At 48.3% G+C, this 24,094-nt stretch overlaps 1 protein-coding gene across 4 annotated transcripts in view; it reads left to right on the plus strand.

Annotated features, from left to right (window-relative positions):
• The window catches only part of NIN (ninein), a 105,002-nt gene that overhangs the window by 78,777 nt on the left and 2,131 nt on the right, over positions 1-24,094 (plus strand). For 2 of the 4 annotated variants that reach the window (XM_066630136.1, XM_066630144.1), the window contains 10 exons: positions 2,260-2,475; positions 3,167-3,280; positions 4,864-4,986; positions 5,546-5,659; positions 6,835-6,975; positions 9,797-9,976; positions 11,200-11,349; positions 12,346-12,447; positions 15,070-15,273; positions 23,575-23,688. In XM_066630136.1, coding sequence (XP_066486233.1) covers positions 2,260-2,475; positions 3,167-3,280; positions 4,864-4,986; positions 5,546-5,659; positions 6,835-6,975; positions 9,797-9,976; positions 11,200-11,349; positions 12,346-12,447; positions 15,070-15,273; positions 23,575-23,688 — 1,458 coding nt within the window. Of the gene's footprint in view, positions 1-2,259; positions 2,476-3,166; positions 3,281-4,863; positions 4,987-5,545; positions 5,660-6,834; positions 6,976-9,796; positions 9,977-11,199; positions 11,350-12,345; positions 12,448-13,633; positions 13,698-15,069; positions 15,274-16,841; positions 17,488-23,574; positions 23,689-24,094 lie in introns of those variants that run through there. The other 2 variants (XM_066630150.1, XM_066630158.1) reach the window with 2 other exon arrangements.

Below are 24,094 nucleotides of genomic sequence, written 5' to 3' on the forward strand. Positions count from 1 at the left end.
ACAAAATTATGCAGGGGATGGACAGAGTGGATAGGGAGATGCTCTTTACACTCTCACATAATACCAGAACCAGGGGACATCCACTAAAATTGAGTGTTGGGCGGGTTAGGACAGACAAAAGAAAATATTTCTTTACTCAGCGCGTGGTCGGTCTGTGGAACTCCTTGCCACAGGATGTGGTGCTGGCGTCTAGCCTAGACGCCTTTAAAAGGGGATTGGACGAGTTTCTGGAGGAAAAATCCATTATGGGGTACAAGCCATGATGTGTATGCGCAACCTCCTGATTTTAGGAATGGGTTAAGTCAGAATGCCAGATGTAGGGGAGAGCACCAGGATGAGGTCTCTTGTTATCTGGTGTGCTCCCTGGGGCATTTGGTGGGCCACTGTGAGATACAGGAAGCTGAACTAGATGGGCCTATGGCCTGATCCAGTGGGGCTGTTCTTATGTTCTTAACTACAATTCCCAGGAGGCCTTGCAGGTCTCTTGTTATCTGGTGTGCTCCCTGGGGCATTTGGTGGGCCGCTGTGAGATACAGGAAGCTGGACTAGATGGGCCTATGGCCTGATCCAGTGGGGCTGTTCTTATGTTCTTAACTACAATTCCCAGGAGGCCTTGCAGGTCTCTTGTTATCTGGTGTGCTCCCTGGGGCATTTGGTGGGCCGCTGTGAGATACAGGAAGCTGGACTAGATGGGCCTATGGCCTGATCCAGTGGGGCTGTTCTTATGTTATTAAACTACAATTCCCAGGAAGCCTTGCAGGTCTCTTGTTATCTGGTGTGCTCCCTGGGGCATTTGGTGGGCCGCTGTGAGATACAGGAAGCTGGACTAGATGGGCCTATGGCCTGATCCAGTGGGGCTGTTCTTATGTTATTAAACTACAATTCCCAGGAGGCCTTGCAGGTCTCTTGTTATCTGGTGTGCTCCCTGGGGCATTTGGTGGGCCGCTGTGAGATACAGGAAGCTGGACTAGATGGGCCTATGGCCTGATCCAGTGGGGCTGTTCTTATGTTATTAAACTACAATTCCCAGGAGGCCTTGCAGGTCTCTTGTTATCTGGTGTGCTCCCTGGGGCATTTGGTGGGCCGCTGTGAGATACAGGAAGCTGGACTAGATGGGCCTATGGCCTGATCCAGTGGGGCTGTTCTTATGTTATTAAACTACAATTCCCAGGAGGCCTTGCAGGTCTCTTGTTATCTGGTGTGCTCCCTGGGGCATTTGGTGGGCCGCTGTGAGATACAGGAAGCTGGACTAGATGGGCCTATGGCCTGATCCAGTGGGGCTGTTCTTATGTTATTAAACTACAATTCCCAGGAGGCCTTGCAGGTCTCTTGTTATCTGGTGTGCTCCCTGGGGCATTTGGTGGGCCGCTGTGAGATACAGGAAGCTGGACTAGATGGGCCTATGGCCTGATCCAGTGGGGCTGTTCTTATGTCCTTTCTGCAGCCAGCAAGCACCCTTCCACCCTTCCCCCCCCCCATAGTGCCTCTGTGTCTAATGCCACATTGTCACCTTAGGCAGCAGTTCTGTCGTTGCCACTGGTGCTTTGTTTGTTTGTCTGGGGAATTAATTGATTGATTCAAGGAGGCACATGGTGATCAGGCCCGTGCCTTCCTCCCTCCCTGCACTAAGCAGAAAAAGGCATCCTAGTCTAGGTGCAAGACCAGCATCACTGAACGCAAGACTGAGAAGGGAGCAAGTTCAATTATACAGTACAGCAGTTTATTAAAAGGGTTTAGCAAAAAGGTTCAGTGAAACAATCAGCTCTAGCAAACTAGGTAAATTCCTACTCATGTGTGGGTGACTGCAATATATTAGGTGCACCAAGGGAATGAGGAAAAGGCACAGCAACAAGGGAAGGAGGCTTGAGGGACACTCTCTTCTGTCACCCTCATCCCTGTAATTTTGCCTTTTGTTGTGTTTGTTTGGTGTTGCTCTCTAGCAAGTGCTTCAGCCGGGTAAAGAGCAAACCCTCTCCAGAAGCACCTGCTGCCAAACCAGCTGCGGGTACAGGGGAGCTGGCAGTAGATGGCTGATGAGGTCAAGGCTGTGCTTGCCATATGCTGCTTCCCACAGACAGCTGGCTTGATGGCAGGAAGAATCCTGGCAAGGGCCCCTTGAGGGAATTTGCTGGTGTCAGTGGCACTCCCAGACTTAGCTTGGTGACACAGGGAACGCTTCACTTCTCCCTAGCTGTGCGGCCCATGACAGGAGGCCCAGATTTGCCCTTTACATCTGTCTGGCTTCTCTTTTCTAATCAGGCATCTGAACTGAAAGCCAGGAACCAACAGCTCGAGTTGGAAAATGCTGAACTTGGCCGGAAAGCCTCCTCGAACCAGGCGGATGCGCAAGATCTCAACCAGCGGCTACTGAAGCTGTGCTGGCAGAGGGAAAAAGAAGCTGGGAGGTGCCCACGGGAGGAGTGGGAGAGGGAGAGTGTGCGGCTCAAGGAGGAACTAGAGCACTGCAAAATGCAGGTATTTTGGGTGTCAGTAATGAATGCTACTGGAGCATCAGTCAAGCAAGGAAGTGCCAAAGTGCGTCTGCCATCAACTCCTTAGGAGTCCTTAAACAAGTCTCCCCCCCACCTCAGAATCCCACCTGCAGCCTACAATAGGAAGAACATAGGGGTCAGCTGCCACAGAGTGAATGCCCCCCTGGCCATCTGCTGGGTCTTTGAAATGGAGAGGGAGAAGTTGCAGTGTACCTGTCAATGACACAGGAAGTCCCATTGTTCTGGGTTTGGTGGCAGTGCACAAGGGGCACAGTAAAGGTTTGGGGATTTTTGTAGCACAGGGGAGGCAAACCCGAGATGCATCAGGAAGCGTTCCAGGGGGCACTGCCCCTGCCTCTTGCACATTGCATTTACCACTGCCCTCCCCCACCCAAAAAAAATTCACACACACCCCTCTGCTTCCCCCCAGGGCAGTCACAAAGCCTACTCCCAACTGCACAGGGGGGAAAAAAAACCCTCTCATTTGTGTTACTTCAGCCCAAGGCTTTTCTTGTTTCTGAGCATATTGGCCTGAAGCACACACACACACACCTCCCCCGTCTCAGTGACAAAGAGGCAGTTTTGTTGTTCCTTGTGCAGCCTCTGCATTGTGCTGAAAGTGTCTCTGTCCCTACCTCCCCCTTGACCTTAATTTCTTGTGGTTTTGCTCTCAGTCCTCCACGCTGGTCTCGTCCTTGGAGGCAGAGCTGTCTCAGCTTGGGATCCAAGCCCACGCCCTGGAGCAGGAGAACCACTTTCTGAAGCAAGAACTGGAGAAGGTCAAGCAGGTAGCAGTGACTAAGTTGCAATGGGGTGAATCTGAACTTCCAGCGAGTGACTGGAAAAAGAGCCTTGGCTGGGTCAGCTTGATAGCTGTGGCTGAGAAGGTGGCTTTGTCTGGAAAGCAGAGCACTCCGGTGGCTGCGTCAAGCTCTGTGGAGGACATGTGACATACCTAGACGGGCATATCACATGTGTCAGAGAGTACTAGAGTTGGAAGGAATCTTGGAGGTCAGCTGGTCCAACCCTCTGCTCAGTGCCTTTGACCACCGTTTCTGTGACAGGCGGCCATCCAGCCTCTGTTTGAAAACCTCCAGCGAGGGGGGAGAGCCCTCAACTGCATGTGGCAGATTGCTCCAGTACTGGGCAGCTCTTACACCCAGGAAATTTTCCCTCCTGCCTTGTCTCAATCTCCTTCCCTGTAGTTCTAACCCAGGGGTGTCCAAACATTTTGACAGGAGGGCCACATCATCTCTCTGACACTGTGTCAGGCCGAAAAAGAGAGAATTAATTTACTATTTAAAATTTGAATAAATTTACATAAATGAATATATTAGAGATGTAACATATATGAATGAATGAAGGTCTTGGAATAGCTCAATGCCTATAAAAGGCTTGGCACAAAGCAAGGCCAGCCTTTGCTTCACTGCCATAGCAATATCACAGACATGAAACAGGAGGTAGTGGAGGGAGTCCTCATCCCACAGCTCAGGTGAGAGGTTGAACAGTAGTCCTCATGCTGAGAGCAGTTGCGTTGGGCCAGCATGGGCTCCAGCAAGTCTCCAGAGGGCCAGAGGCTCATTGGAGACCTGGGGGCTCTCCGAGGGCCTGATTGGGAGCCTCTGAGGGCCACAAGTGGCCCCCTTGCCGGGGTTTGGGCACCCCTGTTCTAACCCATTGGTTCTAGTCCAGGCCTCAAGAGCCACAGAGAGCAAATCTTACCCCCCTCCTGCGTGGGTTGTTTACTTCCATAACTTAGCCAGGATGCATGAGAAGTAACAATGACACAGAGACAAATGTAGTGAACCCTGGCATAGCCAGTAAACAAGAGATAACCAGAATAATAGGTGCACAGAACTCAAGCACGGCTCTGCTGATGGGCCAGTTACTTGGCAAGGAATGCAAACTTGGAATGCAAGTTGTTGCAAACAGCACAAGACCTTGACACATCTTTTCTGCTTGGCACGTGTTGGAGCTTTGCTTATGCTCAGAGATGCTAAAACCAGAGCAAGTTTTGCAGCCTCAAGGCCTACGCTTATCATTATCTGTCATAAAACATTATGTCTGCCATAGGGGGGCCCACTGCCCAGCTTAACGTCAGGGCCTCCAGCAACCTGTCAGTGTTCGTGGAAGGGACACCACCTTGTCTTTCACCTCAGGTGACGAAATGTCCTTGGCAGGCCCTAGAGATTTCAGTGAACTCGTTCTATTTTGTTCTGTTTCCTGTGTGCATGTTAGTTGCACCATGGGGGGATTCCTCTGTGGCCGACTGTGTTGTGGTGCAGCGTCTGAGAGGGTTCTGTAAGACTGTGGCTGCAGCCGTGTTTTCCAAACAAAGTCACGCATGCTGAAAAGCTCCTGTCTTCCACAGCTGCCCAGATGTGCAGATCTCTCTGACCTCCAGAATGAAATTTCCAGCATCGTTGTGAAAAATGAGAAGCTAATGAAAGAGAAGGAAGCCCTCCGCGATGAGTTGAACAGATGCATGGAGAAGGTGAGGGTCAGGTTGCGCAGGGCAAGGCCTGTTCACACACCCCTTTAGCCCAACCCCGGAATGAACACTTTGCTCAGCAGTATCAGAGTGTCCTCTGCGGCTATTTTTCTCCAAACATTTTCGCTCCCCAGGGGCTCTTTGCCAAAAGATGTGTTCTGTTGCCAAAGATGAAATACATCCTTAAAAATGCACAGTACTGTAGCCAGAGCAGATTCCTAAGGATGGATTAGAGAGGGAAAAGGTGTCCTTGGTTATGTGGTTTGGCTCTGCAGTTTTCTGACTGTTTTATCGTGTTGATGTTTTGATTTACTATTTGTTCACGTAGGCCACGTTGTTCTTGTTAAGAAGAGTATTTGTGTGTGGCTTTTCAACAAAAAGTAGTTCACAAAGCAATTTACTTACCAAAATAAATCAATAAATGATTGATTTTTGACAAGTTATACTAAAAGAGGGACAGAAATCATTCACATGAATACATCCTGAACTTCCCAAATCAGCATCCTTTCATGCTATTCAGCAAGTGAGGTCAAACCCTGGGGCTTCTCTTCTTCCCTTGCAGGTAGCTAAAGTGGCCTTATTGGAGAACCTCGTAACTTCACTGAAGCAAGACAAGTTGTCTTTGGAGCACCAGAACCAATCTCTCAAAACGCAGGTCGCAGCATTGCAGGACAAGGTGTGTTGCTGAACTTCAACTCTTGAGTCCCGGGACTCTTCTGCTCCAGCCAGAAGTCCTCGGGGTGAAAGTGCAGAACTAGGGAATTAGCAGATTTGTTTCTGTTTCAATTGGGCCTTCTATTAGGACCATGGCCTTCTCATCTCCTGCCAAAGTTAAATTGTCATAAGCTTGCTAGAAGCACCACTGGTTATTCTTGTTGTGAATGGGCAGGGCCAATAACCACTGGTTATTCTTGTTGTGAATGGGCAGGGCCAGTGTTTGCTTGCAGATGCCTGACATGGGTTGCATAGCGTGAAAACCTGGGGCAGCCCACCCCTGCCCACACACCAGGTTGCTGCTGAGAAATGGCAATGCTCCAGCCCAGCACTCTCCTCTGCTTGACTTCTTCTTTCACCCCATCCCCTGCCTCCTTACATAAGAACAGCCCCGCTGGATCAGGCCAAAAGCCCATTTGGTCTAACTTCCTATATCTCACAGTGGCCCACCAAATGCTTCAGGGAACGCACAAGACAACAAGACATAACCTGGTGCCCTCCCCTTCCATTCTGCACATGTGATTTATTTATATAAACATTTTATATCTCATGGGCAGGAGGTCTGGTCTAGAGGGTAGAGCCTCCATTTGCCTGAAGATTAACATCCACAAGGTCGCCAGTTCGAGGCCACCGGCATCGTGCGACCTTGAAGCAGCTGGCAAGCTGCAGCTGAGCTGTTCCATCTGCTTGGAGCGTGGGAGGATGGAGGCCAGAATGTTAAACCAGATTGGAGTGTAACACCTTGAATGTAGTGGTTCTTGAAAGAAAGAACCTTCTTTCAATTTGTAAAAATCCCTGCGTGGATTTAGTAAGCCTGCCTATGTAAACCGCATTGAATAAAGTCTTGAATAAAGACCAAGAAAGGCGGTATATAAATACTGTATATTATTATATATTATTTATCCTTCCATCCCACTGAAGGCACCTTCTTGGTATCTAGCAGCATGTTTAAAACATCGGTACCATATCAAGTCAAATCTTTATAGGCAATAAAACAACACCAGGTCGGACATCCAACAATTGCTTTCGGTTTAACCAAGGAGCTGAGAGATGAATTTGCACCTCCCTTACTCATTTGGGGCTCCAGTCAGTACTGCATCAGATTGACCTTTTCCTCTTTTTTTCCCCTGTTCTTAGATTCAGAATTTTGACGATGCTGTACAGAACCTTCAGATGGCCAGACTGAAGTCGGACCTCAGGGTGTCCCAGCAGGAGAAAGATGCTCTGAAGCAGGAAGTGACGTCACTGCACAAACAACTGCAGACAGCCAATGACAAGGTAGTCCTGGCATCAGCTGACCAGACATACATCAATGCATTGGCCCATACTGTGCCAGTTGCTGCTCCCCACCTGGGTTGTGGTGGGGCAGCTGAAGTCCCCAAAATGGTGGGGCAGATCTGGAAGCAGATAAAATAATTATATAACTTTAGATCAATTATGAACCAGTTAAATAGCTGTAGTTCCAATACAGATCTTTGGGAGGCTCCACCCCTCCCTTCTTGACATTGTGGGAGCAGGCCATTTACTCCTATTCTCTGCTTTCTCTAATTTTTTTTAACCAGTTACCCATCCATAGAAGCAGTGGCAAAGCTACAAAGTTTTGCAGGTAGCCTTACCACTGCATGCAACCAGCCCCTCTCCTTCTGAGCTATTCTGGGCAGGGGGAACAAAACAGAGGTGTACACTGGAATGACTCTGAAGGGGAGAGAGGCCACTTGCACGCAGCGGTGAGTCTCTTTGCAAAGCTTAGTGCTTTGCACCACCCCCCCAGCTACACCACTGCATAAAAGTACCTGTATGGTGCCAAGACTTGCAGTTTGTGAACTAAGCATAGAAGAGCATTTCAGCTCTTGTTACCCGCGTTTGCCACCTTCAGCTGCTTCCCTTGAAAACTAGTCCGGGCAGAGCCATCTCTACAGCATCTTCCTCTGCAAAGACATCCCTTCTCTGCAATCTCCCTGGCCTCCTTCTATCCTCCTTTTGCACCTTTGTCATCTAATGGCCCAAACAGCTCCCAGTTTACATACATTGATACATTGATGGTTCATCCTCATTGGCGATCTTTCCAGTGTGGCCCACACTCCATGTTTTTTGGTCTAGTGCAGTGTTATTCAAACTGTGAGGCGTGGCTCTATAAGGAGGCGCCGGGAACTCAAAGGGGAGGCGCAGGATGTCCTCTTGCAGTAATACAGTCACTCCCCTGGGCAGAATACGAGCCCATCTTCTGCCCGTTGTCTGCACTTTTTTTAAAGCAGAAGAAACAGCTGCTGCCGCCCCGCCCTCTTTTCCCTCCACTCCGAGGCTGCCGCCTTCTGCGTTCCCTGCATGTTGTTTCCAAAGCTCTTCCACTCCAACCCCCATCTGGCAAGTACCGAGCATGCTCAGCTTGCAGTCCTTAACCCTCGCTGATCCTTGTCTGGGTGGTTCCAAGTTCCCAGCCTGGGATCGCTTCTCATCAAAGTGAAATCTCTCTTTTCAACCCCCTCCCTCTTCCACTCCCTCCTTTCGATCTCCAAACCTTCCCGCTTTCCTTCCCCTCCCCAAATAAAACGCTTCCTATTTTACCAGTCACCAGAAGTCTTGAAGTTGTTTCCATGCAGGTGGCAAAGGGGGGGGGGGAGAGAGAGAGAGAGAGAGAGAAGCACACCCTTTACTTGGCCAGGAGCAGAAAAAGGGTACTGTTTTTAAAAGTGATATATTAATCTTGTTGTTTGACTGAAGAGGAAAGTGATATATTTTTAAAGTGATGAATCTTACTATTTGAAGGGAATACTTATCAGCCATTGAAGAAGTGATTGCCAGCCCAATCCTATCCACACTTTCCTGGGAGTAAGCCCCATTGACTCTAATGGGACTTCCTTCTGAGTAGACATGCATAGGCTTGAGCTGTGCATCTCCTAGTATCGGAGACAAATCAGCTTCCTAACCAAACCCTTATCAGCTCTGATATATTTTCATGGTCTATTTTTGTTTTCCCCGCCAGCTGCTGGAAAAATTTAATTTCATTAAATTAATAAAGGGTTCAATCCTATCCAAGGAGAATGGAAGAAATGACTAGGTGGATTGGGGTCCACAGGGGTGGGTGTGTATAATGTTGGTCAGACTGGTTGTTCACAAAATTCATTTCATAAAACAATTCTATTGGTATGCTTACAAAGTTTAAAAAAAAAGGAGTCCTCCTGGACCAGACAAAATCTACCTACTCCTGCATCCTGTCTCCAACAGTGATCAGCAGCTGCTCATTTATAAAGCATGTATATGGCTGTGTATTAATAATATATTTTAAGATCTGCATTTAATTAATGATGATTAATATAATTAATAATATAGTTAATATATATTTAATATTTTATATCATATGTATTATAATAAATATAATATCATATTTAATATAGTTAATATTTCTGGCCACTTCCTGTTTAATGATGTCCCTTCCAGCCCTCAGGAACATGATGGGGAGTCATGGCCAACAGCCACGGGGGGTCAAGGGAGCCACTGGCCGGAAAAGTTTGAGTACCGCTGGTCTAGTGTGACTGTTGTCCAGTGCGGCAGTCCCTGTTGTTTAAATGAGCTGGAAAAGGTATCTGACCAGCGGGTAGCCGGTCAGCAGGGGGTTATTTTGACACGATACGGGATCCAGTGCGTGATTCTGGTGCTCCATCAGTCGTCTGTTCTCCCAATTTCTCAATTTAGATCTTTTTTTTTAATGCATTTGCTCCTCAATTTCTTCATTTGCCTCCTTTATTGTACGCTTCCATTTTATTTGCCAGAGTTTTACTCTTTATTTTCTGGAATTCCACAAGAAGTCTTTGTGCCATTTGGTAGCTCTCCTGATTTTACTTGCTGACCACATTGGCAGAACTGTGGAAAAACTGAATGGCTATTTCCACTCATCACTGTCAAGGTGATTTGAAGATTTTGGTCTTGATCTGCCCTCCCAAGGGCACCTGTAATTCTTATTTTGCAGATAGATAGCTGAGGGTGACTTGCCCATCACTACCAAAAATGAGCCATGGCAGGGCTAGGCCTTTAACTTGGGACTCCCAGTCTTGTGACTTCCTAGCCACAGGGATTCTGACCCTGTCCTCTCTTTCTGCAGAACCGGGTTCTGGAGCTGGCCATACATTCCGCAGGGCTGCAGAGTCAGCAGAAGAAGCTCTGTTGGGACGAACTGGATCAGCTGGTCAAACAGGAGCAGCAACTGTTGAGGCAAGAAAACGAGAGGCTCCAGCGGGAGGTCCAGAACACCAAGTTGGACCTGGCTCATTCCAGGGAGAAGGTAAATCAGGGAACCCTTCAGATGCACCTTCATTTCCTTTGGCTTGTCAGCGGGCCCGCTGAAGCTGCTCCACCTGGTCTAGCAGCATTGCTGCTCTCCAGATCCAAAGGGGGAGGGCACTGTGTCTGGGGCTGGCTAGGTGAGGCATTGGCGAGGTGCCTCACCCACAAGCCTCAGAGGGCTCCCACTCCCCTGCAGAGCAGCTGAGCACAGCACTTGCTGGCTGCCTAGGCCTGCCCTGCAGAAGGTACTAGGAAGCTGTGTTGGGGCCTGTCTGCAGGGCAAGCCGCTTTCTTCCCCCAGCTGCACTGCTCCTTCCGGCAGGGGCTGTTCTTGCTACCAGGCTCGTGACACAGCCCTGCTGGTGAACGCAGCCCCAGTCAGCTTGTGCAGACAGGATAACATTTGGATGAGCCCCGATGGAAATGCTTTTCGATGCATTTTCAATTTCTCTAACATTACTGATTTAGGGCCCAATCCTATCCAGTTTTCCAGTGCCGGTGCAGCTGTGCCAATGGGGCATGCGCCGCACCTTGTGATGGGGGCAGCAGTCACAGAGGCCTCCATGGGGTATGGGAATATTTGTTCTCTTGCCTTGGAGCTGCATTGCGGCTGCACCGGTGCTGGAAAATTGGATAGGGTTGGGCCCTTAGTCCTGCCCTGCGTTGAAGAGGGGAAAGATCATACGGCTTGGGGAGCTGGCAGCCCTGCTGCTTCCACCATTTTCCCACCAAGGGGGCCTCTCAAACCGCCCCTGTGGCTACCCCAGGGCTGCCGAGATACCAGCTTGCTCCGAGGAGAGGAAATAGTGGAATTCCGCTGAGAATGTGGCTGAAGAGAACTTCAGGAAAAGAGCAGGCCCATCCTGGCCTGCAAGGAAGGGGGTCAAAAGAGGCCAACGGAGGGCAGACATTTCTCCTTTCACATGCTTGACTCAAGGGAAATGTCTTTTGTTGCCGTGCTGTACCTTCTCGCTTGGTGCCACTGGACTGAACATGGCTGAGGATGAGCAGGTTTCCCCTGTTCCCTTCCCTTCTGGCCATTCTTCTCTTACTTTTCTTGTTGCTTTAGCCGCTCTGCCATCTCCTGTTGCGTTGTGCTGCTCAGAGGTGGATTGCTGCTTTCCAAGTGGTTTCCTAGAGGTTTTGAGAGGCCTGGCCTGAAGCCTGCACCAAATAAATGAATGTTTCAGTGTGACTGTTATTGGCCTGTGCTCTCACCAGGGGCGGCAGTTGGAATCCTCCATCCTGGCCCTGAAGCACCAGAAACACCAAAGCCAGTCAGGGGCTGTGAAGGCCATCGAGCAAGAGAAGCTGACCCTGAAGAGAGAGTGTGAGCGGCTGCAGAAGGAGCTGACTTCGGCCCACAGGAAGGTGCGTTCCGGGCTGTGACAGGAGCACGACTGGTCACCTAGAGGTGATTCTGGAGAGTTTGGATACAATGAACAGGTAGACCAGAACTCTGCCTCAAGATTCGCCACAGAGGAGACCAGGTCTACCCAGCATTTGAATGGAGGGATACGCTGGCACCCTATTACAGTGTGCACCCAGTGACCATCCCTGCCCTGTTCTTACGTGATTCTGTGCATGGGGTCGGGCTGGCAAGCAGGCGAGGCAGGGTCTTCCACAGAGCTGTATTCAGGCTCTGGATTTTCCTTTGCCAGGAAGCTCAAGCTGCCCTGTCCCTCTCCGGTTTTTTGGGAGGTGTTCAAAAGCATCTTTGCAATCTGGTGTGGCATAGTGGTTGACAGCCCAATCCTATCCACACTTACCTGGGAGTAAGCCCTGTTGACTGTAATGTGACTTACTTCGGGGGAGACATGCATTGGATTGGGCTGAGGCTCAGGACTTCCCTGGTTCAAATCTTGCCTTTGCCATACAGCCTCACTACGTGGTTCTGGGCAAGTCACTCCTTTCCGGCCTCCGCTCCCCTGTCCGCTCTATGGAGATAACAGTACTGTACAGTACTTACACGCAGGGACTTGTAAGGGTTCCTAGTTGAAATAGGATGCTGGTCTAGATGGGTCTAATCCAGCAAGGCCCTCCTTCTGAATTCTTATCCCCGTCAGTTTTTTGAGGGACAGGTGCTTCCTGGCTTCATCGCCATGCATGCAACCCCTTGCCTCTCCCCACCTCCAGCGAGATCCCTGTAGCTCTGAGTTAACGGATCCACAGTGGAGCCCTGAGCAGTTTGCTCCTATCACATATCCACTGAAACTCCCGTCTCTTTGTGGGGAACTGAATGGCTGCAGGGCAGAATTGCCTGCAGGTAGTTCTGCTCTCAAACTGGAAATCTGTCCTTGGCAAATTTGAATCAAACACATAACCCCCACCTTGCTTTTTCTAAAATGAGATTAAACTGCTTGACAGATCAGCCAGATGAGTTCCCTTGAGCGTGAGCTGGAAACCACCAATCTGGAAAACGAAGGCCTCAGGAAAAAACAAGTCAAACTGGACGAGCAGCTGATGGAGGTCTGTTTCAGTGGATCGGGGGGGGGGGGCTGCTACCTGAGAAGGAAAAAACTAGGAGTCATCATACTTTGCCAGTTGGGGATTTGTGGCAAGTGATTTAGCTTGCAGACTTGGAGTGCTCCTGGGCTGTGTCCAGCCAGGTCCTGCAACAGAATGTGCCTGATCAAAGAGGAGCCTTGAGCCCATTTCTTGGGACAGGAATTTCATGTGCCAGCAAGGCAGAATTGTGGCAGGGAGGTCAGTACACGGGCATATGGCACCCAAGCAGAACTCGCACACATGGAGGCAGTGGGCCAGATGTGGATGGAAAGCAATGAGGGTGCTTAAGAAAGTTGTGACCGTGAAGAGCCTGAAAGGCTTCAACAAGGAGCAGAAGAGTGAAGACTCTTGTACACCAGCACTCAGCAAAGCACGGGGGTCTTGTCACTGGGTGAGCATGTGCCTGCACTGTCAGCCAATGCAAGAGTCTGCCTCACACTGCATGAGATCCCATGGGCCCACCTAGCCTAGTGTTGTTTACCCTGATAGACAGTGGCTTTAGGGGGTCTCAGGGAGGGGACCTTTCTAGCTCCACCTAGTGATGCTGCCAGGGATTGAACCTGGTATCTTTTGCAGGCAAGGCAGGGGTGGCACTCCCACTGAGCTGTGACCCCCCCCCCTCGCTGAACCCTGCAGACCTACTTCTTACTTACACTAGCTCTTCTCTGTTAAGTTCAGGCAGTGCTGTGTGCTCCACCAAGGTGCACACCTTGCACTTAGGGGCAGGTGGGGGACCAAGACTCTGCACCCAGAAACACCAGGCTCTGCAGTTTATATGAATTATACAAATGTGCCTCTTTTGCTTTTGTGAGTTGTCGTGGGAAAGGGCCCAGCACTGTAGGGAGCACTGAAGCCAACTGCTGGAAACCTTATTGCACTTGCTTTGGACATTTCACCAGACACATGAAGGAGCTGAATCCTGCACATCGCATTAAATGCACACCACATTGAATGTTGGCCGTTCTGTTGTGGGCAACAGAATTGAGAGACTCTCATTTGCCTTTCCCCCCCTCTAACTCTCTGATTTCCAAAAAAAGATTCCTTGTCTTTAACTCTTTTGTTTCCTGTGCAGCCTCTTTTCCCTCTGATTCTGATAACTTTCTCTTTCTCTCTTCTGCTTATTTTTCCTGCTCTGGCTAATCTCTAGACCTTGGTGGCTGAAATTGGCAGAGACGAGCTCAGTATTGCTCTGCCTGAGATAGCGTGTGAAGGTAGAAGAAAACTTTCTTCCCGTAGTCCCGTTGCATGGAAAAAAAATTCCATTAGTTAGTGTCTTTTTTTTCCCCTTCCTTTTATTAATTTTTAGATTTAATATCAAGTACTATATGAATTGCTCATATCTTCTGAAAGAGCTGCTCTTCATTTTAATGGACTGTATGTCCGACCTCTATGTCGGCTGGTAATAGGCTGGGGGGTGTCACTAGTGAGTAACTCCTCCAGGCACAGGGCAGGGCAGAGATAAGGCTTAGCTTTGGTCTGATCTTATCAGGAACACTGTGCAAGTTGTCTAACTCAAAACTCAGATTTCACAAAATGAAAAGTGGCTCTGACGTTTCATTTTCTGTTCTTTTGATTCATATTGTGGTGCCTGGAGTCCTCCTCCCTCCATCGTTTGTCATGTTCATTCATTTGCATGCCTTTTGTGGAGTCACCAGACTGAAATGGGCACAGCTGGATTTGCCAGTGTTCTGAGGTTGCTGGAAAACACAGGGCGCAATCCTAACCAACTTTCCAGCACCAAGGTGAGGGCAATGCAGCTCCGAGGTAAGGAAACAAACATTCCCTTACCTTAAGGAGACCTCCATGAATGCTCCCCCATGAATGCAGCACCTGCTCCATTGGCACAGCTGGAAAGTTGGTTGGATTTGGGCCACAGTTGCCCTCTGTTTCTAGACTTACCCCAGCCACTTTGCATGGTCTGCAGGTGTGTGCTTTTGAATTCTTTTAAATATTATGATCATATCGTAGGTACCTCTGCTGCTGATTCTGATGGTTGCTTAAAATGGGTTAGATACCTTTTAATGAGAGGAGATGGCTACAAGCCATAAGAGCCGAAGACGCAGCTTCCATGCAGATTACCTCTAACTTGACAGTAGTTGAGGACAAACAGCCAGGGGGTGGCTCTTGTTTTCATGGCGTCTGTGTGTGGACTCCCTGGGGGGATCCAGCAATTGGTGACAGAGCACAAGACTAAACAGACCTTTTGCCGCTGCCATATTGGCCTGCTGGGCTAGATGAACCCTTGGCCTGATCTGGCTGTGGTTACTGGAGGCTGCTGGCTAGGAACACATGCCATTCGAGGGAGGGGGAAGCACCTTCTGTTGAGCCAGACCACTGATTCCTCAAGCTCTGTGTTGGTTGTGGCTCTCCACGGTTTCAGAAAGAGAGAACTTTCCCAGGCCTGCCTGAAGAGGCTGCCATGGATTGAACCCAAGCAGGTGCCCTGTCCAGAGCCAATCCTTTAGCCTTTAACCCTGTGTGGACGTGGCTCTAATTGTAGCAGCAAAGGACGTCGCAGGCCTGATTCCGCGGCCTGATCCGGCAAGCTGTTGCTCATGTCCTTGTGCTTCTCTTCTTGCACAGCTGCTTCACTCGAGTGCCAGCATGAGGCTTAGCCCGTCCCAGCAGCATTCTCATGACCTGCAGCCGCTCCAGCAGCAAGGCTGTGCCGTGGTCCCCTGGGAGCAGTTCCAGCAGCTCCAGCACCAGCTTCTGCAGGCCGAGCGGAGGAGTCAGCGCCTGCAGGAGGAGCTGGAGAGCCGGCCCATGGAAACCAACATGCCCCAGGTATGTCCCTTTCCTCTTCGTCTTCATCACAGGGTGTAGATTTTCTCCTTCCAGTAGTGGCTTCTTCATCAATCCTCTTCTCCATTGTGACCCTTTCTCTGTTTATGCCAGTTTCAAACCCCCTGGGATGCCCATCCTTCTGCATGTGCACGAATGCATGCTGTGCTTAGCTTCCTCTAATTAGCTGTCTGTGGTCAGCATGTTTTTCCCATGTGCTATTGGCTGTTTCATCACAGGAACCTGCCAAATGGCAAAGCTTGTTAGTCGCAGAAGTAGCTGGCGCTTCTGCGTAATATGTGAACAGCAGTTGGGTAAGCAAGTGTGGGCTGCCTAAGGAGACCCACAGCTTTGCAAGACAACCCCGTAGCATTCCCAGCGGCAGTGACTTCACTCGAGAGACTGTGGTGTGCAGGCTGCCCAACAGGAAGCCTCTTCTCTGCCCCCTCCCAGTTGCATCCTGTGCATTGTTTTTCTATATTGGCACTCACAGTAGGTTCGGAGGCATTTGGACATTCTTGGCTCTGTGTCTCTTGCTTCCGTGTTGCCCAAACGGCCTCCATGTTTGCCTCCCACCATTTCCGCAGCAGTCCCCAATCCCCCACCTAAACCTTCAAGCACTTTGCTCTGCACAAAGCCTTCTCTCTGTGCTTTTCCCAGTTCAAATGCTCTTGAAGCATGAAGTCAGGAGAAGAATTAAAGTGCACGATGTGAGGCGGCTGAGCGCATGCGCAGAGCCAATGGCCTCACCAATTTTTGGCTGCGACATCAGAACCAGAGGTGTAGCTAAGGAATCTTGCACCCAGGGACACACAATTTTATTACACACACACCCATATGACAAAATTGGAAGTAATTGTGGTGATGTGATGGCATCACCACCAATTTCCAGTTATGGTGCTCTCTGAACGGGTGCACCACTTGAAGAAGTGCCTCTTTACCCAATTAGCAGGGTTAACTGTGTTATGATATATTGAAATGAGAGCTGACTCATACTAACACCTTATTGGTTCCCTGCTGTATCATAACAATATCTCATTGGCTCTCTGAATGAACAATCTCACTGGTCAGTTTTGAGAAAAGGCACTTTTTGTTACAGAAGGTAGTTGTGTTTTCCTTTTCTGTTATATTTGGCTATAACTTTTGAAAATTCAGAAAATTTTCAATTTAGTTAGGTAATTTAATGCAGAATGCAATTAAACAATCTGATATAGTCATACATATCAAGGTTTCCACAGTTTTGGCCAGTAGTGTCATGCTCCCTTGAGACCCCCTGAAGGACTGGTACCCAGGACAATGTGCCCCCCCCCCGTGCCACTGATCAGAGCCAACCCCATGTGTGAATTGAGTGTAAGAGCTTCCAGGCGCCAGTCCCTTGGAGCCTGTTGCCAGACAAGGTGTTGCTTGCCTAATCCTGATCTGCTGCATGTTTTCCTTTTTTTTTTAACTTGGGCTTCGGTGTTGTCTTGCTCAGCTTCAGCAGCGCTGCTTTTGTTTTGCATTACTAAGTGTGATGTGCTGTTTCAACGACCTGCGGGTGAAAGTGTGTCCTCCTTGCCTTCTCTCCCCAGGCCTTGCTTCCGGAGCAGCGATCTTTGCATGCAGATACGTACAGGCGGATCGGTCACCTCTGACACCCCTTGACTGCTCCTTCCTTACTCTCACAAACTGGCATAAGCTGAGAAACCCAGGGATCAAACTCTTCTTTTTTTTAATTTAAAAATGAGCTAATTTTATTTTAAACCTCTCCGGTATTAGGTTTTCTGCCCCCTATTTATTTGCGTCAGAATCTATCTCATGTAAAAACAAAAAAAACTATCATGTTTTGCTATCTTTATTTTTTTAATTTGTTACAACTCAATTTTTTTATTTATGTTATTTAAAAATTGCTTATCCAGCAGGGAGTTTGGAAAGAGAAACACTATTTTTCCTCAAATTCTATGGTGTAACTATTTTTTAAACAAAAAAAAGGTACTAATTTTTTTATATTGGATTTCAAGAAGAAAATTTGGGTTATTTATGCAAAGCTTTTTGTATAAGACGTATAAATACTTTTTAAACAGGGGAAGAGCTACACTTTGGATTGCAATTGGGCAAATAAAATACACATTTTAACTATATGTGTTGTTTTTTTTCTTACTAATTAACAGGATTCTTTATAGATCAGGTCAGAAACTTAATCAGGAGAGCCTACTGGGGGAAGAAGGGCTCAGGGCTACTGCATGGTGGAGAGACCAAACTTGAAGAGAGAACCCCAGGCTGTCCAGTGGGGGGAAAGAAACTGAGGGAGGGGAATACTCACCTAACACATGATTACATTTATGGAATTCACTGCAAGGGGACATAAGAACAGCCCCACTGGATCAGGCCATAGGCCCATCTAGTCCAGCTTCCTGTATCTCACAGCGGCCCACCAAATGCCCCAGGGAGCACACCAGATAACAAGAGACCTCATCCTGGTGCCCTCCCTTGCATCTGGCATTCTGACATAATGGCAGTGGGACAAAATGGCACATGACATCACAGTCGTCTCTTTGCTGGATTCTGGGTCTTCTTGGGTCCATGTTTGATGTTATAGAAAATGCAAAAGTGTCCTCTTGGGGGTGTTTTTCTTGTAAATAGCAGCCAGGGGGCTGCAACAGGGAGTGGGAAGGGAGTTTTATGCCTCACCTCAGTTCTGCTCTTGATTGAGGGTCTGGCACACCATTTTAAAGAGGGGGGAATGCTTCCACTTAAAATGAATATTAGAAAATACCAGAGTGTGTTTGTACTAACTTGTTTCTGGGATATAAATGTCAGGAAGAGCAGCTGGTGGAGTTCCCACCGTCTCCCCAGTGGTGGAGTTCCTGCTTGGTGCCCTCCCCCGACTTCTGGATATGATCGCTGGAGACTGGAACCAGTCTCACTTGTTTCCACACTACGACTCTTTAGCGCTGCTGAGGTTTTGCTCTTTCTCAATCAGCTGGAAGCAGAGTTAAATGGATGATTCTGCATGTCGCGATATGTTGCTGGTTTCTGCTTCTGCAGGATTCTAACGGCCCAATCCTATAGGGCACTGCACCATCGTAACACAATGTCACAAATGCACTATGGCATTGCAAAGACAGGGGAAGATAGCTACCTGTCTTCTTGGAGAAGAATGCCTTGCAGGGATCTGGGGGGGCCTTTCAGCAGTGTGTGGAAATCCTGTCCCTGACACAGCAACACAGAAGTGTTGTACCAGGGTAGAGTGACAACTCGCAGATCAAAATCCCTTATTATTGAAGGATTTGGGGGATTGTTGCTAAGTGTAGAACTGGCAGTAGGCTGGTTCCGGGTGATAAGGCTTAGGGTTGGCTTCTTAGTGTGTAAGAGAATTCTTTCTAATCCCCATGTAGGTAAATACGGTCGCTTCCAAGGGTTAGCGATGTCAGCTGAAATGCAGATTGCCAGGGGATTGTCTGGAATCTTGATACAAGATTAAGATAGGTTGGGGCAGAGAAAAGAAGACAAAGTTGCATTCAGAAACACAAAGTGGGATGATCTTCTTTTTCCCAGTTATTCGTTACTATGGGGTGTACACAAGAGTTTGAGGCTTGACCAGAGTCCTTCAAAAATAAGGCCTGCGAGTCGGAGAAGTCGTGTCTTTTACTGTCCATTTTGTACAGAGACATTCTGGGAACACCATTCTTCTTGCACGCTGCCATTCATTGAGGTTGGATCAATGGTTTGCAGGTCTGAGGAGACCCATTGGTGATTGGGAGGCTTAAGGGAAGTAAAGGAATCTATTTTCCTTCCTCTCTCCCAAAACTCTTGATCCATCCACCCCCACTTCAGCATGCATGGCAGGGAAAAATCATAGGATTGGGCTGTAAGTACGTATACTCAGAAGTCAACCCCATTTGGCTCTCTAGAACCTCCTCTAGAAAGTGTGCTTAGAATTGCTGTTTTCCACCAACAGCAGTTTTCCTCTTTCTTTTCAAGCCATTTTTCCTACCAGCTCTTTAATTGGCTGCTTCCTCTTCATTCTGGCCTTGGTAATACTAAATATAGGCCTTTAGTCAGTTTGTTCCTGCTGCCTGATATGGACAGAGTTGGGGGGGGGGGTTCCTCTTTGCAGTTGCTAAGAAGCTACAAATATCGAGCCCCCTCCTTCCACTGGAGACCAGAAATTCATCAATTACAGGCTGAGTCAGTATTGGCAAGCTGAGAATAAACGGAAGAATTGATTAAAAGGCCAGTAGCCCAGAAATGCCTTAGTAGCACTTGAGGGCAGCACAGAAAATAGTAGAGTGGGGTGTCAGAGGTGATGTTGGCGTTCTGTAATGTTCTGGACAAGTGGTATGAATTCCATAGATGAGGGCTAGTGCAGAAGCAATCCTAGTGGCTGGGGGTGGCTTCAGAGAGCCTGCACAACCAGCGGATTTGTTTTCCAAGGGAAGTCTGCAGCAGGCTGATGTTTCCAGTGGCAGCCATACACCAGAGTAGATCCACTGGCAGGAAAAGGCCCAGCCTGCCACCTGAAGCAGATCTCTTACTCAGCAAATCTGCAGCAGCCTTGGGATCTCAGTCATTTCAGGTGGCTAACTTGGAGTCCTCCTCATCAACAAATCTCTGCTCGAGTCAACACCTGAAATCGTTGCTTCATGTGGCGAGCATGGGTGCTGACTCAAGGCTCATTCTGCTTGATAAGAGGGGCCTGCTTCCCTCATGGGAAGGGGTGACCTATTTCTCCCCCTCCCAAAGCCTCCTTTTTACATCCAAAAGAGTCCATGGATGAGCCAGCCACTACTTTAACACCCCAAACTCCATCACTTCAGGCTCTGTTTCCAGAAACCCACCAGAAGTGCAGGTGAGCAACAGGGGTGTTCAGGGGCAAACTCCATTTGCAAGGGCTGACAGTGTGAATGGAGAGGAGTCTAGAAGAAACTAGAAGAAACTAGAAATTCATTGCATTAGAGCAAAACACTGACTTGTTTTGGTGTGTCAGCTAAATCCCTTTGAAATGCGCACTTGGGAGATAATGTAGGATATCTGTAAATAAGAGTCAACAAACTCTGCAAGTGCCCTCAGGGACAGCACTGATGCAGGGAGAGCTGAATGCAGAAAGGCCTTGTGCTCCCCCCATTCCCGTCTCCATGTGCCTAGAACAGAATTTCCGCACCTCCCCAGCATGTATGAGATGCAGCACAATTTCTATTTTGAATAAGACAAAATACCGGTTAGCTTTGCATCATGAACATTTCTTTGGTGTGTCCAAAGCTCTTGTGAAGATCTTTGTTCTTGCAGGGAGAGCTGCTTAACAGCACACCAAGGAGCCTGTGACATGAAACATCAAAGGGCAACTTGTGCCAGGAGAAAGGGGAGATCTATATTAATTAAATGCTCACCTACGTCTGGTATTGCAGAGCCTGGTCACTTATTGACTGGTAAATTTAGAATATGACTATTCTGTTCCTCCCAGTAATTGGGGCATATTTTTGTGTTATGATTAACAGGTATACATTTAGGATTTCACCGCAGAACAAATGTGGGATTTTTTTAAATACAGTCCGTCATTTACACAGGCCTACAAAATTGAGGGTCAGAAAAGTTTTTCCCAAACTTTATGGTGGTTTGATATGAATTTGGGGTGCCGATTCCAAAAATGGCATCCGTTTTGCCCTATCACGTCTAGTTTTGGAGATATAGTATAGACTTATTAGTGAATGGTTCAAGCAGCTTCCTCATGAGGAAGCTGATTGAACCATTCACTAAAGAGGCTATGCTGTGTCTCCAAAACTAGACGAGATATGGCAAAATGGATGCCATTTTTGGAATCGGCACCCCAAATATACCCAGGAATTGGTGTAACATTTAAGGAAGCAAAATGTGTGTTGGCCTGTGTTATCAATTCTGTTTCCACAGTGGTCAGATTCTTCTGGGCATGACTGGCCCATCATTGACACAACCGATGTGGCTCAAACAGCTGGTTGCAGGGAGTGGAGACTTTCCAACTGAGTCTGCTACCAACTCCTTCCATCCCACTATGGACAGAGCTGATCTGATCCACTTTCTGTTCATTGAAGGCAAGCCAGAAGCAGATTGGAAGGCAGTGATTAACCCCTATACCCTCACCTGATCCTTCCTTGTACCATCCCTTTACTGGAAGTAGGACATGCTGGAAGTGCTCCTGGCACAACCTCCACTTCCTGACTTGTTAAAAAAGATTGCATGATGAAGAAGCAATGTGAAGAGACCTGGAGCTTTTCACAGTCTGCTTTGATCTTTACCACCTTGGGTAGTTGGGTGTCATTTGTGAACTTGGCCACTTTGCTGTTTACTCCTGACTTCTGACCATTTATGAACCAGTTGAGAGGCACCAATCCGGAGACAGGTCCTTGGGGAGCCCACTTCTTGCTTCCTCCCACTCTGAAATTCAGTGGTTTGGCTAGAGCGGGTGCAAAGCACTGAGGCTGTAATCCTAACCACACTTTCCTGAGAGTAAGCCCCACTGAACAAAATAGGACTTACTTATGTGTAGACCTGGTTAGGATTGTGCCCTTAGTTTTGCAAGTGCCTGAACATACTTTGCAAGTAGCCCTCCCCTTTGGAGCCATCCCAGGTGGTAGGAGCAAAACAGAGGCAAATACCTCTGTTTTGCACCCACCACATGGAATGGCTCTGGGAACTGGGAGGGGCCCCTTGCATTGAGCGTTCAAGCACCTGAAGAATTTAGTGCTTTGCATCCCTTCTAGCTACTGCGGAAAATTGCCTATTTATTCCCACCCTTCACTTCCTGTTCTTTATCGCGCGCACACATCATGCTGGAGGTGGGTAGTGGTGGAGAGGATCCTGTCCATGAATGGCCTAGGTAGCAGGAAGGGCTTTGCAGTTTCCCTAATGCTCAGATGTCACAGGTGAACTTATGCCTTCCCTAATGCACTCCTGTAAGTTCTCAGGCAGTCTCCTACCATGTTTCTTATAATTTCTTACTATTTACAACTTCTTTCATTCAGAATACTCTTTGCTCTTCTGGACACTGCATCTTGAAAAAAGACAGAGCTGGAAAGGGTGCAAAAAAAGGACGCCCCTTTTTGAAACTGAAATTTCCTCTGTGTATCATTATACCGGCACTCCAGGCAAACCAAAGGGTGCACTTCTTCACACAGTACAAAACTTGTCGGTATTTAGGATCCACTTTCCACAAGATGTGGTGTTGGCCACTAGGTGAGATGCCTTTCCAAGGCAGTTAGACAAATTCATGGAAGAAACATTTGCCAACCTCTGAGCCACAGTGGCTAAGTGGACCCTCCCTGTCCAGCAGCAGTATACCACTGAACACCAGTTGCTTTGGGACAAGGAACAAGGTAGGGCTATTGCTTCCATGCCCCAGAGACCTCTTTTTACATAAGAAGAGCCCCGCTGGATCAGGCCAAAGGCCCATCTAGTCCAGCTTCCTGTATCTCACAGTGGCCCACCAAATGATATTGATATCATATATCAAATGATATTGGTATCATATATTCCCTAAATGACAGTGCTCTGTGTACACCAAGGCTAACCTAGGAATCATCCAAGCGCATTCTCCAGTCTGCCCAGAGCTCGCGTTCACTTATGACAAATAGCAAATGTTCCTTTGTCCCATGGTTGTCCCATGGCTTTGCCCCAGAGACTTCACCAAAACCTTCTTGGATCTCCACTGCATTTACACGTAGCTCACACCTGGTCATTGGTTCGGTTCACTCACCTGACTTAGAAGTGGGACGTTTGAATGCACTTTGGGTAGTAACAAGTCTTTAGAATGAGACCTACCAGAATATTTATTTGCTGGCAGTTCATGTCTAGCTTGTACGGAAGGAGCTGAGTCTTAAAACGCTGGGCTGGAACTAGGGTGAGTGAAGCTACTCCTGGAGAATGCTTTCTTTCAATAGTTAACCAGGATGGCCTTCGGTGGTCTCCTGGGACTGGATTCCTGGAGACTCCAGAGCAACTCTGATTGGACCAACTCTGGATCCTGGATGGTAGAGCCAGTGGTATAACCAGAAGAGGGGCGGTGTGGTAAATATTGCAGGTGCTGCAACATACCATATAAGCAGCCCCTCCCACTTGCTGTAGCCACTTGCTGTAGCCTGTGCATAGCCATCAGTGCCCCAATGGTGCCAACAGTGAATGGGGGGGCTCTTTCACAGTGCATTGCGGCGCCCCCCCAGCTACACTACTGGTTAGAGCTACTAGGGAGCACAGAGGTTTTTGCCTCAGAAACCTTAAGGCACAGAACACTAGCCAGTTGTTGGAAACCACAAGACTTGGGGCTTCACTCTGTGGGCTTCTGCTCCTTTTCAGGGTGCACCTGAGCCACTACTCCAAACCATGGAGAAACGCATGATGGACATTGAACAGCAGCTGAGGCTGGTGAAACGGCTTCTCCAAGACAAAGTCAATCAGCTGAGAGAACAGGTGAGTCTTCCCCATGGACAGAACCTTCTAACAGGTGCACTGGGCCAGCCTGACTCCAGAGGCATTTGGACCCAAAAAATTCACTTCAGAACCTCAAAATCAAATGAAAGAATCTCAGACTGTGTGCATCTGGTCCCAGAACTGTGCCCTAGTCAACTCTGCAACAATCATATACAGCATGTCTACAGCACTTTCTGACTGTGCAAAGCATGTCAACCCAGTGTGATATTATCCCCATACTGTAGCTGGGAAGACTGAGAGAGAGAGAGAGAGAGGCTTCCCTAAAGTCAGCTAGTAAGAATTCATAGCAGGGGGAAATTCAAACCAGGGAATTCCTGTTTTGCAACTCAAACTCTCCCCCACCTCTTAAATTACAGTATACAGCCCTTTAAGGTGACAGTGTGCA

Source organism: Tiliqua scincoides, chromosome 1 (genome assembly GCF_035046505.1).
Source record: "Tiliqua scincoides isolate rTilSci1 chromosome 1, rTilSci1.hap2, whole genome shotgun sequence".
Taxonomy (NCBI): Eukaryota; Metazoa; Chordata; class Lepidosauria; order Squamata; family Scincidae; genus Tiliqua; species Tiliqua scincoides.